At 42.0% G+C, this 16,062-nt stretch overlaps 1 protein-coding gene across 2 annotated transcripts in view; it reads right to left on the bottom strand.

Annotated features, from left to right (window-relative positions):
* The window catches only part of MRE11 (MRE11 double strand break repair nuclease), a 594,456-nt gene that overhangs the window by 288,399 nt on the left and 289,995 nt on the right, over positions 1-16,062 (bottom strand). For both annotated transcript variants that reach the window (XM_077484966.1, XM_077484967.1), the window contains exon 12: positions 14,016-14,122. In XM_077484966.1, the coding sequence (XP_077341092.1) occupies positions 14,016-14,122 (107 nt within the window). The remainder of the gene's footprint in view (positions 1-14,015; positions 14,123-16,062) is intronic.

Below are 16,062 nucleotides of genomic sequence, written 5' to 3'. Positions count from 1 at the left end.
AAAAACGTGACTGAACTGATGAAACAAACTGAAGGCATGCTTGAAATGTCTAGACAAATAATAATTACTGTCCACCCAGTTCTCTGTATTGTTGCCAATTATTTTTACAGCTGCAAGAGCATAATAAGGATCTTTTTTCTCTTTTTTTTTTTTAAAGCTGAACTCCAAGCAGCAGTCAATGCAGTTAAGAAGTCTTAAAAAATTTAGTGTAAATTAAATTAAGGATACATTCACTTTTTTTTTTTTTTTTATAATACATGCACATTTTTTTTGCAGGAAAAAAAAGTGCATTTACTATTTTTTTTCTAGGAGCCTGGAAAGCACTGCAGACTGCCTGAGTAAACTTGCTGCCCTAAAAAAATGGGTAGAGCATGTAACATGTACACAAAGGTGAACTTATCCTTGAACTCTACTGTAAAATGCAGCTAATAGAAGTACCAGAATTCGACTTGTTGGCACCCTCTCGTAATCCCCTGTACAACAGAACACAGATGGCAAGAGAGAAGGGCAGAACTGCATGGCAATCATGTGTGCTGCATTGACAAGAAACTTGCTAACAGGAGGAAAAGGCAGAGTGTGCATAGGGATGAGCAAATCAGTGTGATGCAGCCCTTTTATTGGCCAGACACGGGCTCTGGGTATGGAAATGATCAGGCTGTATGAAAATGTAAATTTAAAATTTATTTTCAAACTCTCTGCATTTTTAAAAAGAAAAAGCCAGACTGTGGCAGACCTTGTTCGGCAGGAGTAGTTAGCAGGTAAAAGCAGCCTAAGCTTGATTCATCCAGGCCAAGTCCCCAAATGTTTCACCCCACCCTATGGGCCTAATCACAGACCATGAACTAACCTCTCCCAAGCCTGGCACCCCAACTAGGCAGCAGCATCCATCTTACTGGACCTTGTCAACCTGAGCGGGGGGCCCATAAATATTTATCGTGGGTCTTTACATTTTTAGCATTGAGACCACAGTCTGAAACACAGTGTGCGTGGTGACGTCAGCGCATGTAGCTCCACCCTACACGTTTTTTCACATAACATCATCAGTGAGATCGACACTATGCCCATAATGATGTCACATGTGATGAAATGCGTAGAGGTGGTACACAAGCTGACGTCATCATGCACTGTCTGGCACACCAGGGTCTCCATGCTGTAGTCTTTATACATAAAAGCGCTGTTTGTTCACATAAATGTGAATTTTACATTTTTCTTATTTTAAAAAAATTTTGTACCCTGGTTTACACTATTGGGAGTGCTCTCCTCTTTTTGCATGATTCATGTGTAATGTTGGTGATTAACCAGTTCGGGACCAGCCGCCGCAGTTTCACTGTGGCAGGTTGGCCTGGCTGCGCAAAATCACGTTACTATATGTTTCGCACGCGCACCTCCTCGCCGGCTGTGGCGATCAGATTCGATCAGGAACTGATCAATCCCCAGGCCCAGGACAACAAAATCTGGCCTGGACCTGGTGATCGCTTCTGGTGAATGAGATCCTTCCCCTGCATGTGTAAGTGTAAACATGCCTGTCGATCCCATAGTGCCCTTCCTGCTGTATTCGCCAATCCTAATTGGGAACCCACCACTTCTACAGCACCCGTACTTTCCCTATTCACTGGCCAACCCGGAATTCAGGTGGAAACAGTTCATTTTACGTCACTTGATTTTTATTCGCTGTTTTTCACAGAAGATCCGTATAGATCTAATGTGGACCAAAGCAATTTGTATGCTGGTCAATTCATCACTGCTAATCCCCAGCTGACCCTTGCCAGAGATTGGAAACCAATTACGGTTTCCCAATTTAAGACCTTTCTGGGCCTATCCCTCCTCATGGGCATAACTAAAAAGAGTGAATTGAGGTTATATTGGTCCACTGACCCAATTCACCATATGCCCATGTTCTCTGCCTCCATAGCCAGATCTTGCAGTTCATGCACTTCAATAACAATTAACTCTGTCGTCCTCGGGGTGACCCTGAATTTGATTGGCTCTACAAAATTTGGCCCCTCATAAACCACTTGAACCAATGTTTTGCATCCTTGTTTACTCCCCATCAAGTTGTCTGCGCTAAGTCCCTGATTACGTTTTCTGGCTGCTTGTCTATCAAACAGTATCTTCCCAGCAAGTGTGCCAGATACAGGGTCAAGATGTATAAGCTCTGTGACAGGGCACCAGGCTATACATATAGTTTTATGGTTTACGAGGGAAGATATAGTCATGTAGAGCCGGAGAACTGCCCAGACTACATAGGGAGCGCTGGTAAGATAGTGTGGGACTTGGTGTCACCCTTATTCAGAAAGGGGTACCATTTGTACATGGACAATTATTACATGAGCGTGCGACTTTTTAGCCACCTTTCTGATTATGGAATTGGCACATGTGGAACAATGCAATCTAATCTCCAGGGCTTCCCCCAACGGCTTGTAGAATTCAGACTAAGATGAGGGGAGAGAGCCTGCTTAAGGTGCAATAATTTGTTAGCAGTGAAGTGGAGGGATTCAAGGAATGTTTTTGTTCTTTCCTCGCTTTAGGCAGACACGGCAGTCCAAATTCCTACAGCGACTGGTATTGTGGAGAAAACCCTCTGTGTCCACGAATACAACCTTAACATGGGAGGGGTGAACCTCAATGACGTTGTTGGCGCCATACCAATTTGCCCGTAAGGCCAGACGCTGGTAAAAAAAAAAATGTGTCTGTTTATTTCAATTGGCTTTGCTGATCGATTTTCTGCTATACAAAGCTTCAGGACGGACTGGAAGAGATCGTCAGAACCCTTCTGTTTCCAAACGGTGCTCTTGCCCATCTTCCCAATCCAAATGCAGTGAGCCAGCTGCATGAGAGGCATTTTCCTTTTGTTCTCCCTGGTATCCCTACTCAAAGAAACCCCCAAAAAAGATGTGTCTGCAGCAAACGCAGATTTAGGTGTGACACCTGCTTTTTTTGTCCCTCCTGTCCTGACCAACCTGGTCTCTGCATTGGTGAATGCTTCAAATGCTACCGCACACTATTGGAGTTTTAGCGTAGGGTACAGCACCACACAGTCCTAGGCACACTAACACAGGGTCTTGGAGTCTCGAAAGATGCGATGGCCATCACATTTTGAGAGACCCTAATCTGCAACGTTCAGTTTATATTTTTTTTTACAGTTTTTATAAAAGTGAAAAAAAAAACACAAAAATAGTTGTGGTTGTATTTTTCTCCAGTGCTGTCAGAGGTGATTTCACCACCACAGTTAAAAAAAAAAAAAAAAAAAAGGAGCATATAAGCCAAAGCATGGGGGCAGGGGTGGAAGAGCGAATTGCTCCTAAAATTAGGGACGGATTGCCTCCATTGTTCGGCATATATTTTTTTTAGGCACAAATTGCAATGTTTTATTTTTACTATGTTTTATTGTATTTGCTTTGCAGGTATGGCAAGTCTTACTGTTATACTGTAATATCTCAACAGTGAAGCTCAAGACTGCTCAATGTTACATAAAAAGTAAAAATTGAATACATTGACTTACATGCCAAAAATAAACATATATGCAATGTCACCAATTAGTGTAAACATAGCCATATTAGGGCCGGTTCACACAGCGAGGCGCGGCGAGGCGTCTCCGACTTACCTCGCCGCGACCTGCGGGGAGCTCAGCGGCGACTTGCAGAGGACTTCTGTATAGAAGTCAATGCAAGTCGCCCCCGAAGTCGCCCCGAAGTAGTACAGGAACCTTTTTTCTGAGTCGGAGCGACTCGAGTCGCTCCTCTCAGAACGGTTCCATTGTACAGAACGGGGGCGACTTGCGGGAGCGAGGCGAGGCGAGCCGTGTCGCCTCGCCTCGCTGTGTGAACCGGCCCTTAACATAAACACTAGATCTCAGTGATACTGGTGCCCAAAAAGGGGACATACAGAAAAAAACTTTCAAAAGAAACAAATGACATAAATAATTGGTGCATCAATATTATAAAGTGCTTGTGAATAAACTGAAAAAACACCACGTGTCCAAGGTGACTGTCCAATCTCAAAACCTATGTTGACGTGAAGCAAATTAAGGTGCACCACCACCATACGGATAACAATGGCTCCTTACCAGATGCCCCAGTAAGGAGTGCTTTATCTTAAAATCAGGTCAGGAAATACGTCAATCTTGAGTCATCCAAGACAGAAAACCCTTTGGAGCAGGACTCGAATGTATTCCAACGGAAAAGCAAAAGGTCCACCGTAGGAAGGAAGAACACTCCAAATATTTTTATATACATTATTTGGAGTGTTCTTCCTTCCTACGGTGGACCTTTTGCTTTTCCGTTGGAATACATTCGAGTCCTGCTCCAAAGGGTTTTCTGTCTTGGATGACTCAAGATTGACGTATTTCCTGACCTGATTTTAAGATAAAGCGCTCCTTACTGGGGCATCTGGTAAGGAGCCATTGTTATCCGTATGGTGGTGGTGCACCTTAATTTGCTTCACGTCAACATAGGTTTTGAGATTGGACAGTCACCTTGGACACGTGGTGTTTTTTCAGTTTATTCACAAGGACTTTATAATATTGATGCACCAATTATTTATGTAATTTGTTTCTTTTGAAAGTTTTCTTCTGTATGTCCCCTTTTTGGGCACCAGTATCACTGAGATCTAGTGTTTATGTTAATATGGCTATGTTTACACTAATTGGTGACATTGCATATATGTTTATTTTTGGCATGTAGTCAATGTATTCAATTTTTACTTTTTATGTAACATTGAGCAGTCTTGAGCTTCACTGTTGAGATATTTATATCCTAATATGAAATATTAGGGATTGCGCAGTTCTCTTTTTCTTTTTCTAATTTACACGTATATAGCATTTTTTGGTATATATTTGAATTGCTGCATCACATATAATTTTGGGTTTTTTTTCACTGTAGCGCAGATTTTCTTCCTTTTTTTCCTGTTATACTGTAATGTTAATTTGTTTTATTGTTAACTATCATTTCCTTAGCAGGTACGAGATTCAGATGCAGCACATGTTTATTTATCCTGACAGCAGCAGCTTTTGCGGCCACGTAAAGCCGTGACTCCAGTGCTGTCAGAGGTGATTTCACCACCACAGTTAAAAAAATAAATGGTGCAAGGGCGGTATTTTAATGGTGGGCATACCCACCGATCAATCTCTTTTTTTTGTTCAGCCCACAGGCTGCATGAAAAAAAGAATACTACAATGTGGACTTGTGGTTATACAAGAATGATGCCTGCAGGTTTAGGTATCATGTTGGTATCATTCTTTTCAGCCAGAGGTCGGCTTTCATATAAAAGCAATCCTAGTGGCTAATTAGCTATTAGATTGCTTTTATAAGTAGTGGGAGGGAATGTCCCTCCCCCTCCCACCATCTTCCATGGTTTTCTTGGGCTCTCCTGTCCCAACAGGGAACCCGAGAATGCAGCTGGTGGTTCCGCCAGCTGACCATAGAGCTGATCAGAGACCAGAACGGCTCCAATCATCTCTATGGCCTAAGAAACCAGAAGCTACAAGCATTTGCAAAACATTTTTTTACACTGAACTTCGTGTGGTCAGATGCTTTGAGGGCAGAGGCAAGATCTAGGGTCTAATAGACCCCAATTTTTTCTAAAAGAGTACCTGTAACTACATATTGCTATTGTAGGGGATATTTACATTTCCTGAGATAACAATAAAAATGATAAAAAAGAAAAATGAAAGGAACAGTTTAAAAATAATAAAAAAGCAAAAAAAAAAAAAATAATTATTAAAAGAAAGGCACCCCTCTCCCCCCGTGCCCATGCGCAAAGGCAAACGCAAGTGTTGGTCAGGTGTCATATGTAAACAGCAATTGCACCATGCATGTGAGGTATCACCGTGAAGGTCAGATCGAGGGCAGTAATTTTAGTAGTAGATCTCCTTTGTAGATCTAAAATGGTTAACTGTAAAGGCTTTTAAAGGCTTTAAAAAATGTAGTTTGTCGCCGCTGCACGTTTGTGCGCAATTTTAAAGCATATTATGTTTGGTATCCATGTACTCAGCATAAGATCATCTTTTTTATTTCATCAAACATTTGAGCAATATAGTGTGTTTTAGTGCATCAAAATTAAAAAAATGTTTTTTTTCAAAAAAATTGCGTTTGAAAAATCACTGCACAAATACCATGTGAAAAAACAATTGGTTTTGGGGTCCTGTGCACGATTAGACTGCCAAAAAGTTCCACACATGTGGTATCCCTGTACTCAGGAGAAACAGCAGAATGTATTTTGGTGTAATTCCACATATAACCATGCCATGTTTGAACAATATATCATTTAGTGACAACGTTGTGTAAAAAAATATATATTTCATGCCCTCCTGTGAAAGGTAGTGAGGAAGTGAAATCGCCATTTTACGCCCTTAGAAAGCCTGAAGGCGGTGATTGGGTTTCGGGACCCTGTACGCTGCTACTGCTAGACTCCCAAAAAGTCTCACATGCGGTATCCCCGTACTCAGGAGAAGCAGCAGAATGTATTTTGGGGTGTAATTTCACATATGCCCATGGCATGTTTGAGCAATAGATTATTTAGTGACAACTTTGTGCAAAAAAAAAAAAAAAAAAATTGAATTTTCCTGCAACTTGTGGCAAAATATAAAAGGTTCCATGGACTCAAAATGCCTCTCATCAAATAGCTTGGGGTCTCTACGTTCCAAAATGGGGTCATTAGGGGAGGGGTGTTGTGCTATCTTACCATTTTATGGCCTTCAAAATTGTGATCGGTAGTGAGGAGTGAAATCAAAAATTCACACCCTTAGAAATACTGAAGGCGGTGATTGGGTTTTGGGGTAATGTGCGCGGCTAGGCTCCCAAAAAGTCTCACACATGATGTATCCCGTACTCAGAAGAAGCAGCAGAATGTATTTTGGGGTGTAATTCCACATATAACCATGCCATGTGTGAGCAATATATCATTTAGTGACAACTTTGAAAAATTACCAAAAAAAAAAAAAATTACACAATCACTTGTGACAAAAAAATAAAATATTTAATGGGCTCAACATGCCTCACAGCAATTTCCTTGGGGTGTCTGCTTTCCAAAATAGAGTAATTTGGGGGGGGGGGTGTTTTCAGTGCCCTGCCATTTTAGAACCTCAAGAAATGAGATAGGCAGTCATAAACTAAAAGCTGCGTAAATTCCAGAAAATGTACTCTAGTTTGTAGACGCTATAACTTTTGCACAAACCAATAAATATAGGCTGATTGACTTTTTTTTTTACTAAAGATGTATGGCTGAATATATTTTGGTCTAAATGTATAACTAAAATTATGTTTATTAATTGAATTTTATAACAAAAAGTAAAAAATATTTTTTTTTCAAAATTTATGGTCTTTTTTTGTTTATTTCGCAAAGAATAAAAATCGCAGAGGCAATCAAATACCATCAAAAGAAAGCTCTATTTGTGGGAAAAAAAGGAGGCACATTTCGTTTGGGTACAACATTGCATGACCGCGCAATTACCAGTTAAAGCAGCGCAGTGCCAAATTGTAAAAAGCCCTCCGGTCATTGAGCTGCCAAATCTTCCGGGGCTGAAGTGGTTAAGAGAAACTTGAAGATCCCTGTGTATTATCCCAGTCATTATGTCCACTCAGATAATGGGGGTCATTGCCTTCGGGTAAGCAGCCATTTGATATTTATTGGTGGTGTGATCCTCATGGCAAAGTTTTTGGTTGGAAGAATCGGTTTTCTTTATTTGCACTGATACTTTTTAGATTGGACTAGTCTCATTTCATAATCTGTCCCAGCTTTGGGTTATCATTGATTTTATTGTGTATTGGATTGTTTACAATGTTGTTTGCACATTACTTTCGAATTGGACCTTATAGTGTTTTGTAGTATGCACTTTATTCATTATCTAGGCACTTTATATCCAAGACTATTACTTATCATGTATCAGGATATAGTGTAAGCAGCTTTTCAGAGTGAAAGATACATTGCTTGAGTGTAGATCTATAAACATTTTACTTCCACAGTTAAAGGATGACAAAGCTGTGTCTCAATCTCCCAACTGTGTTCCTAGGTTTTCATGCTGCCACACAGGCATCTGATGGAGACTTGCAAGCAGCCAACACACATTATTCATGTATAGTCCACTGTTGTCACAATTGGAACCCCCTTCACATGAGAATACCTGCACAACACACAGCCCCCTGCATAACACACAACCCCCTGCATAATATACAAACCCCCTGCACAACATACAGCCCACTGCACAACACACAGCCCCCTGCATAATAGACAGCCCCCTGTACAACACACAGCCCCCTAGCATAATACACAGGCTCCATGCACAACACACAACCCCCTGCATAATACACAAACCCCCTGCACAACATACAGCCCACTGCACAACACACAGCCCCCTGCATAATAGACAGCCCCCTGCACAACACACCGCCCCCTAGCATAATACACAGGCTCCATGCACAACACACAGCCCCCTGCATAATACACAGTCCCCCTGCATAATAAACAGACCCCCTGCACAATACACAGCCCCCCTGGCATAAGACACAAACTCCCTGCACAACACACAGCACCCTGCATAATACAAAGCCCCTTGCATAATACACAGCCCCCTGCACAACACAGAGCCCCCTGCACAACACAGAGCCCCCTGCACAACACAGAGCCCCCTGCACAACACAGAGCCCCCTGCACAACACAGAGCCCCCTGCACAACACAGAGCCCCCTGCACAACACAGAGCCCCCTGCATAATACACAGCCTCCTGCATAATACACAGAATCCCCTGCACAACACACAACCTCCTGCATAATAAACAGAGCCCCTGCATAACACACAGCCCCCTTGGCATAATACACCGACTCTCTGCACAACACACAGCCCCCTGCATAATACACAAGCCCCTTGCGCAACACACAACTCCCTGCATAGGACACATCACCCTGCACAACACACAGCCCACTGCCTAATACACAGACCCCCTCCACAACACTCAGCCCCCTCCATAGTACACAGGCCCTTGCGCAACACACGGGCCCCTTGCGCAACACACGGGACCCTTGCACAACACACGGGACCCTTGCGCAACACACGGCCCCTGGCGCAACACACGGGACCCTTGCGCAACACACAGGCCCCTTGAGCAACACACAGGCCCCTTGAGCAACACACAGGCCCCTTGAGCAACACACAGGCCCCTTGAGCAACACACAGACCCCTTGAACAACACACAGACACCTTGCACAACACACAGACCCCTTGCACAACACACAGACCCCTTGCACAACACACAGACCCCCCTGCACAACACACATCTCTCTGCGTGCATAGGGGAGTGTAAAAAATAAGCATAGTTTCTTATATCTAGAGGCTACAATATCTTCCATAATGCCCAGCAGCGCCAGGCGAGGGTAAAGTTGTAGAGACCAGTCGCAGAGCTTATTCAGATCTGCAATCACAGATTCCCAGTACAAACGGATAACTGGGCATTCCCACACCATGTGAAAAAAGGTTCCAGTAGAGGGCGAACAGCATGTACAGGTAGAGCTAATACACAAGTAAATGCGCAAAAACAGGGTCAAAGATTTTTCCCAATGTCCACCAGTCTCTCACCAATTGAAACCAAAAATCCAATTATATGAATGAGAGTCCATATTATTTTAAGATCCGTATGATTATAAATATAAAAGCTACTGTCCAGTAGAACAAAGAAAAGCATTTAAAACCAGGAGCTCCATATCCAGGGCTGATCAGATGACCACATCCATGTTCAGCTTTTAAAGTGACTGAATGCTCATAGATCATATCCAAAATGTTAGTTGCATGTATTAAATACGTTTTTATAATTAAAGTGTATGTTATCTCTACACCCAGAGGCGCCTGTTCCTTTGCTTTTTTTCACAGGTAGAGCTAAGCTGTGGGTAAATAACTGCCAACATCCGAGTCTAATAAACCCTGTGGAGGAACTTTAACTGTATAAAACGATCCCTGACTGAAATCATTGTCTGTATATAAGAGTCTACACAGTTCTCCCAGTCATCAGTAGTAAACTCTGGTATATCCATTTTCCACCTGTCAAATGTTTTACTAGCGGTTTGGATATATGAGTCTGTCAAATTAAGATATAAGGAGGATAGGGGCTTGTCCATCAGTCTTGACATCAACAGTCTCTCAATCCTATCAGTCTCTAAAGTGATAGGTTCCCGAAACTGAGCCCGAAGTGTGTGACGTAACTGAAAATATTGGAAGGACACACTTAGTCCCTCAGTGCAGCAAATTAGGAGATTCTCCCCTCTTTGATAACATTAACAAAACCCTTAGTCGCTCATAATTGATGTTCCGGGATCTGAGTAAGGTTTCTCAATTGGGGATGACCCCATGACAGAGGTTATGGGGAGAAAAAGTAACCTCTGTCCTATATATACCTCTAGCTTGGACTCACACATGAAGCGTAGTGTGCATAGCTCAGTGATAAACTAGATTAGTCAACGCATCGTAGCAGCCTAGCAGTGCTGCCTCAAGTGTAGTTGCCGGGTTTTGGGTGGATTGGCTGAACCACCAGTAAACCGTTACTAGCACCGCAGCCCAGTAGTACATCTGCAGGTTGGGGAGGACGAGATCTCCCCAGGAGAGGCAATTGGAGAGTTGTTATAGCCAATCAAGGGACCTTTATACAAATGAAGTAATGACACCATCCAGTCGGACAAAAGTCGCCATAGACACTGGGACCGGGATGTTCCTAAATAAAGAAAGACATTTTGGTACATCAAGCATTTTAAATAAATTAACTCTACCCACAAGCGACAACGGTAGAGTACGCCAGGTCTGATAATTACGTGCACTAAATTATCCTCTAGATAGGTATCCAACGTACTGCGCACTTTTATCCCCAGATACATGAATTCCTCCACCCACTGTAATGGCGTATGAGTAAAACCGAGGGGTTAAGGGCAAAAAGGACCGATTTTCCCCAATTGATACAGACCCCCGAGAACCTACCGAATCTATCTAGAACATATAATAGTACGTCATCTGCATATAATGATAGTTTTTCATGCAAGGGGCCTACCTGTATAGCCTTCACCCCAGGGTCACACCACAGAAGAATCACCAAGGGTTCAATGGCCAGAGCAAATAACCCAGAGGAGACTGGGCATTCTTGCCTTGCCCTCTAGAGAGCGGGAAGGGAGATGATAGCCCATTAACCCTCACTTTAGCCACGGAACTGCGGTATAGCTGTTTTATCCATCTATGAACTTGGTCCCAAACCCAAAACACTCCAATACTTTCCAGAGGTATTACCATTCGACAGAATCAAATGCTTTTTCAGTATCGAGCGAGGCGACTACCCCAAGGGAATCCCCTTTGACATATCCATATGAGTGAATAATCGTCTAATATTTATGTTAGTCCCCCTACCCGGCATAAAGCCAGACTGATCAGAGTGTACTAGGGCGGTGATGAGCGTATTCAATCGTTGGGCCAGAATTATGAGTAACTTGGCATCCACATTAAATAATGAGATAGGATGATATGAGGCGCATAGTTCTAAGTCTTTTCCCAGTTTAGGTACTACCACGACCACTGCATCCGACAGTCACAGGCAAACAGTCGTCCCTCAGTGAATGCACCAACATTGAGTGTAACCTGGGAGCTAACTCTTCCATGTATTTCTTAAAGAATTCCACTGGAAAACCATCCGGTCCCGTTTTTTTCCCAGTCTGGAGGGAGGAAATGGCAATTTGAACCTCTTTAAGGGTGATCGGGGAATCCAAGTGAGCTTTATATTCGTCAGTCAGGACCAAGCAGTCAACGGAAGTTAAGTACATGTCTAGGTTGTCCTGGGAGTAATTAAATTTTGAGGTATACAGTTCAGCATAAAAGGCCACGAAGCAATCTGTAATGGGTCCCGAGTCTGTAAGTATCTCACCAGTAGAGGTCTTTATACGAGGGACATTCATGGCCGGAGAATGTTCACATGGTAGCCAGCCCAAAAGCATCCCCATGCATTCACCCTATTCAAAGATTCTCTGTGATTGCTGAACCTCATTCATGCTCCATCCCTGGCTCATCCACCCATCCACCCCTGGCTCATCCATCCACATTCATGCACATCCATGCTCCATCCCTGGCCCATCTACCCATCCACCCCTGGCTCATCCATCCACATTCATGCTCATCCATGCTCCATCCCTGGTTCATGCATCCACATTCATGCTCATCCATGCTCTATCCCTGGCACATCCATCCACATTCATGCTCCATCCCTGGCTCATCCACCCCTGGCTCATGCATCCACAATCATGCTCATCCATGCTCCATCCATCCTCGTTCATGCTCCACACCTGGTTAATCCATCCATCCACATTCATGCTCCATCCCTGGCTCATCCATGTTCCATCCATGGCTCATCCATGCCACATCAGTGATCATCCGTACCACATCAGTGCTCATCCGTGCCACATTCATACATTAATGCTCATTCGTGCCACATTCATACATCTGTGCTCATCCATGCCACTACAGTGCTCATCCATGTCACTACAGTGATCATCAAAAGTGTAATAGGTAGTCAAATTAGATTTGAAATGTATGTGCTCCCTGCATGTTGGTCCTCTGTATGTGCCTAGGCTGTGTAAAAGTCTCATGCGTGGTACCGCCATACTCCGGAAGAGTAGCAGAATATATTTGGGGGTGTAATTTTTGCTATGTACATGCTATGTGCTAGAAATATCTTATAAATGGACAACTTTTTTTCCAAAAACTTGTGCAAAAAAAATGACATGTTAAAAGACTCACTATGCCTCATAGAATATACGTTGGGGTGTTTACTTTCCAAAATGGGTGTGAGTTTCCATTGTCCTGGTGCTCCAAGGCCTTCAAAAGTGTAAGAGGTAGTCTAGAAATTAAATGTGTAATATATGCTCCTAGAACGCCTGATGGTGCTTCTTGCATGTTGGCCATCTGTATGTGGCTAGGCTGTGTAAAAGTCTCCCACATGTGGTATCACCATACTCAGGAGAAGTAGTAGAATATATTTTAGGGTGTAATTTGTGGCATACATATGCTGTGTGTAAGAAATAACTTTGTCAAAAAAATTAATAAAATAAAAATCTTAATTTTGCAAAGAATTGTGGGAAAAAATCACCACTTCAAAAAACTCACCATGCCTCTTACTACATACCTTGGAATGTTTGCTTTCTAAAATGGGGTCATTTGGGGGGGGGGGGTATTTGTACTGTCCTGGCTTGTTAGGGTCTCAAGAAATGAGCTTGTAGACTCTATAACTTTCACAAAGACCAAATAATATGCACTTATTTGGGTTATTTTTACAAAAGATATGTAGCAGTATAAATTTTGGCAAAAATTTATGAAGAAAAATTACTAATTTGCTAAATTGTATAACAGAAATTAAGAAAAATTCATTTTTTTTTTACAAAATTTTCGGTCATTTTTCATTTACAGCGCAAAAAATAAAAAACCCAGCAGGGATTAAATATCAGCAAAAGACATCTCTATTTTTGTGAAAAAAGGGACAAACTGTCATATGGGTACAGTGTTGCATGACTAATTGTCATTCACAATGTGAGAACACTGAAAGCAGAAAATTAGTCTGGTTAGGAAGGGGGTTTAAGTGCTCAGAGGCCAAGTGGTTAAAAACTATCTTCAGTGTAAAGAATGAGGAGTCCTGGAAGTGATGGTTTGGCCCCCACAGAGCCCTGATCTCAACATCATTGAGTCTGTCTGGGATTGCATGGAGACAGAAAGATCTGAGGCAGCCTTCATCCACAGAAGATCCGTGGTTAGTTCTCCAAGAGGTTTGGAACAACCTACATGCCGAGTTCCTTCAAAAACTGTGTACAAGTGTACCTAGAAGAACTGATGCTGTTTTGAAGGACAGATATTGATTTAATTTGGATTTTTCTTCTATTCATTTACTTTCCATTTTGTGAACTGATAAAAAATAATCAACACTTCTATTTCTGAAAGCATTCTTGTCTTGCAGTATTTTTTCACACCTGCCTAAAAAGTTGTGTATATATAAAATACATCACATTTACCTTCTCAGCTGTCTGAAAATATTGTTTTACCAGATCTTCCACCCTCAGTGTAGCGACTTCTGAGGACTGCCTGCCTTCAAATTTCCCAAAATTTATTTCAATGTTATCTGCAAAGAAAATTGAGACGTTTATGACATAAAAAAAAAAGCACAGAATGTGTTAACATCCCAGCTAGACATAGAGTCATTGAAAACAACACTTTGCCTGAGCTCCATTTATCAAGGGGATAGGGATATTACATGTGCTAAGGAGACGCAGAGCTAATGTCGCATCAAACAGCTACAATCCATACATCAAAACAACACCTGGCGCCCACACGCACATGCAAAGCAATATCATTCAGCGGATTTTATGTTTCAATTATAAATAATTTGAAAACACCAAGAAACCAGGAAATACATACAACTGAAAACATATCCAGGAGATGAATAAAAACTGAAAACAATTGCAAGGTCAAACAAAGAGATACGATATTACAAAAGCACCTTCAGGGAATTATTTAAAAAACAAAACAGTATTCTTTTCAAGGATTGGGCTTTTGCATTTCATTGTGTGACCAGTTTTAATACCCAATTCCAGGGTTGTGTTACTTTAGTCTAGGGCCGAAACAACTAATCAGTTAATCGACAACTAATTGATTATGAAAATAGTTAACTATTTTCATAATCGATTTATTGGCCAGGAGATTAGTTGGCCTGCATACAGAATGCATTATTTGTTTACACTTTTTTTTTTTTTTTACATACTGTCACCAGTGCAGTACAGCATTTTTTTGTAACACACTGTGACCAGAGCAATACAGTGTTACCATAGTAAAAGGTAGGGAAGTGATCAGGATTTTTTTATTTTATTTTTTACACTTTATTACTGCTTATACCAATGAATTTCACTGGTAAAAAAAAAAAAACATTTTTACTGTATATAATTTATTCATTTAGTATTTACTATTGTGGTTAGCTGTGATTGGTCACATCTAATCACATGGTACATATGGGCTGTGATTGGCCCTGTATCATGTAATCACTGTGGCCAATCACAGAGATCAACACAATAGTACACAATGTATGACAGGAATGAAAGCCGTCCATTGTGTACAATTGTCATGTGATTTGCTGTGATTGGTCGCAGTGATCACATGGTACCGGCAGCAGCTGATACCCTGATCAGCCATCCTCTGTGTCCAGTGTACACAGCGGGTGACTGATCATGCTGCAGCGTGGCCCCTGAGACATGCACAAGGTGCCTTCCGGGAGGGTGTCATAGGACGTCCACCTGGCTATCATTTTCCTAAAGGCCAGGCGGGAAGTGGTTAAATAGTTAATTTGGCAAAGCTGGGCCAAACAAACTGCTTCTTTCACTAAAAGAATGTGCTAGCTGTCAGCGCTGTATAGCATCAACTACATACAGTATTACAGCTCTGTGTTCTGGATACAGGAACTCCCTGTCGCATTCCCAGAACACAATTGTGTCAGAAGATGGAAGCCTCTGCATCGCTGACAGGAGGGCTTAATTTCAAGGTAAGTCTCTTCAATATCAAGGGAAGCCAAAACCATGGAAATCTGGGTAGACATTCAACAAGATTATGGGATGTGTCTGTGGAAATTTGTGGCCATTCTGCCAAACGAGCAACTGTAACAAAGTACTGATGATGAAGGAGAAGACAAGGCTCGCAGCTGGCATTTCAAATTCATCCCCAAGGTGTTCAGTAGGCTTTGGTTCAGGGTCCTCTGCAATCCACTTAAGTATCTCCACAGCAAACTCATCAAACCATGTCTTTATGGAGCTGCCTTTGTGAATAGGGACACAGTCACGATGAAACAGAAAAGCCCCTTTACCAAACTGTTACCACAGCACTGGAAGGGCACATTGTCTAAAATGTCTTCATATAGCTGCATTAGGCTTAGAGATCAGCTATCTACAAGAGAACCTAACCTTAACGTGGTGTTCCACCCCAAAAAATTGCATGAATGTGCCTAAAAAAAAAGAAAAAAAAACATTTGGAAATTTTTTTTTTTTTTACTTACCTCGAAATGGCTGTTGCTAGGGG

Source organism: Lithobates pipiens, unplaced genomic scaffold (assembly GCF_037356315.1).
Source record: "Lithobates pipiens isolate NorthernLeopardFrog02 unplaced genomic scaffold, aLitPip1_a1.2 Scaffold_17, whole genome shotgun sequence".
NCBI classification, from domain to species: domain Eukaryota; kingdom Metazoa; phylum Chordata; class Amphibia; order Anura; family Ranidae; genus Lithobates; species Lithobates pipiens.
This window is presented reverse-complemented; position numbering and strand designations above follow the sequence as displayed.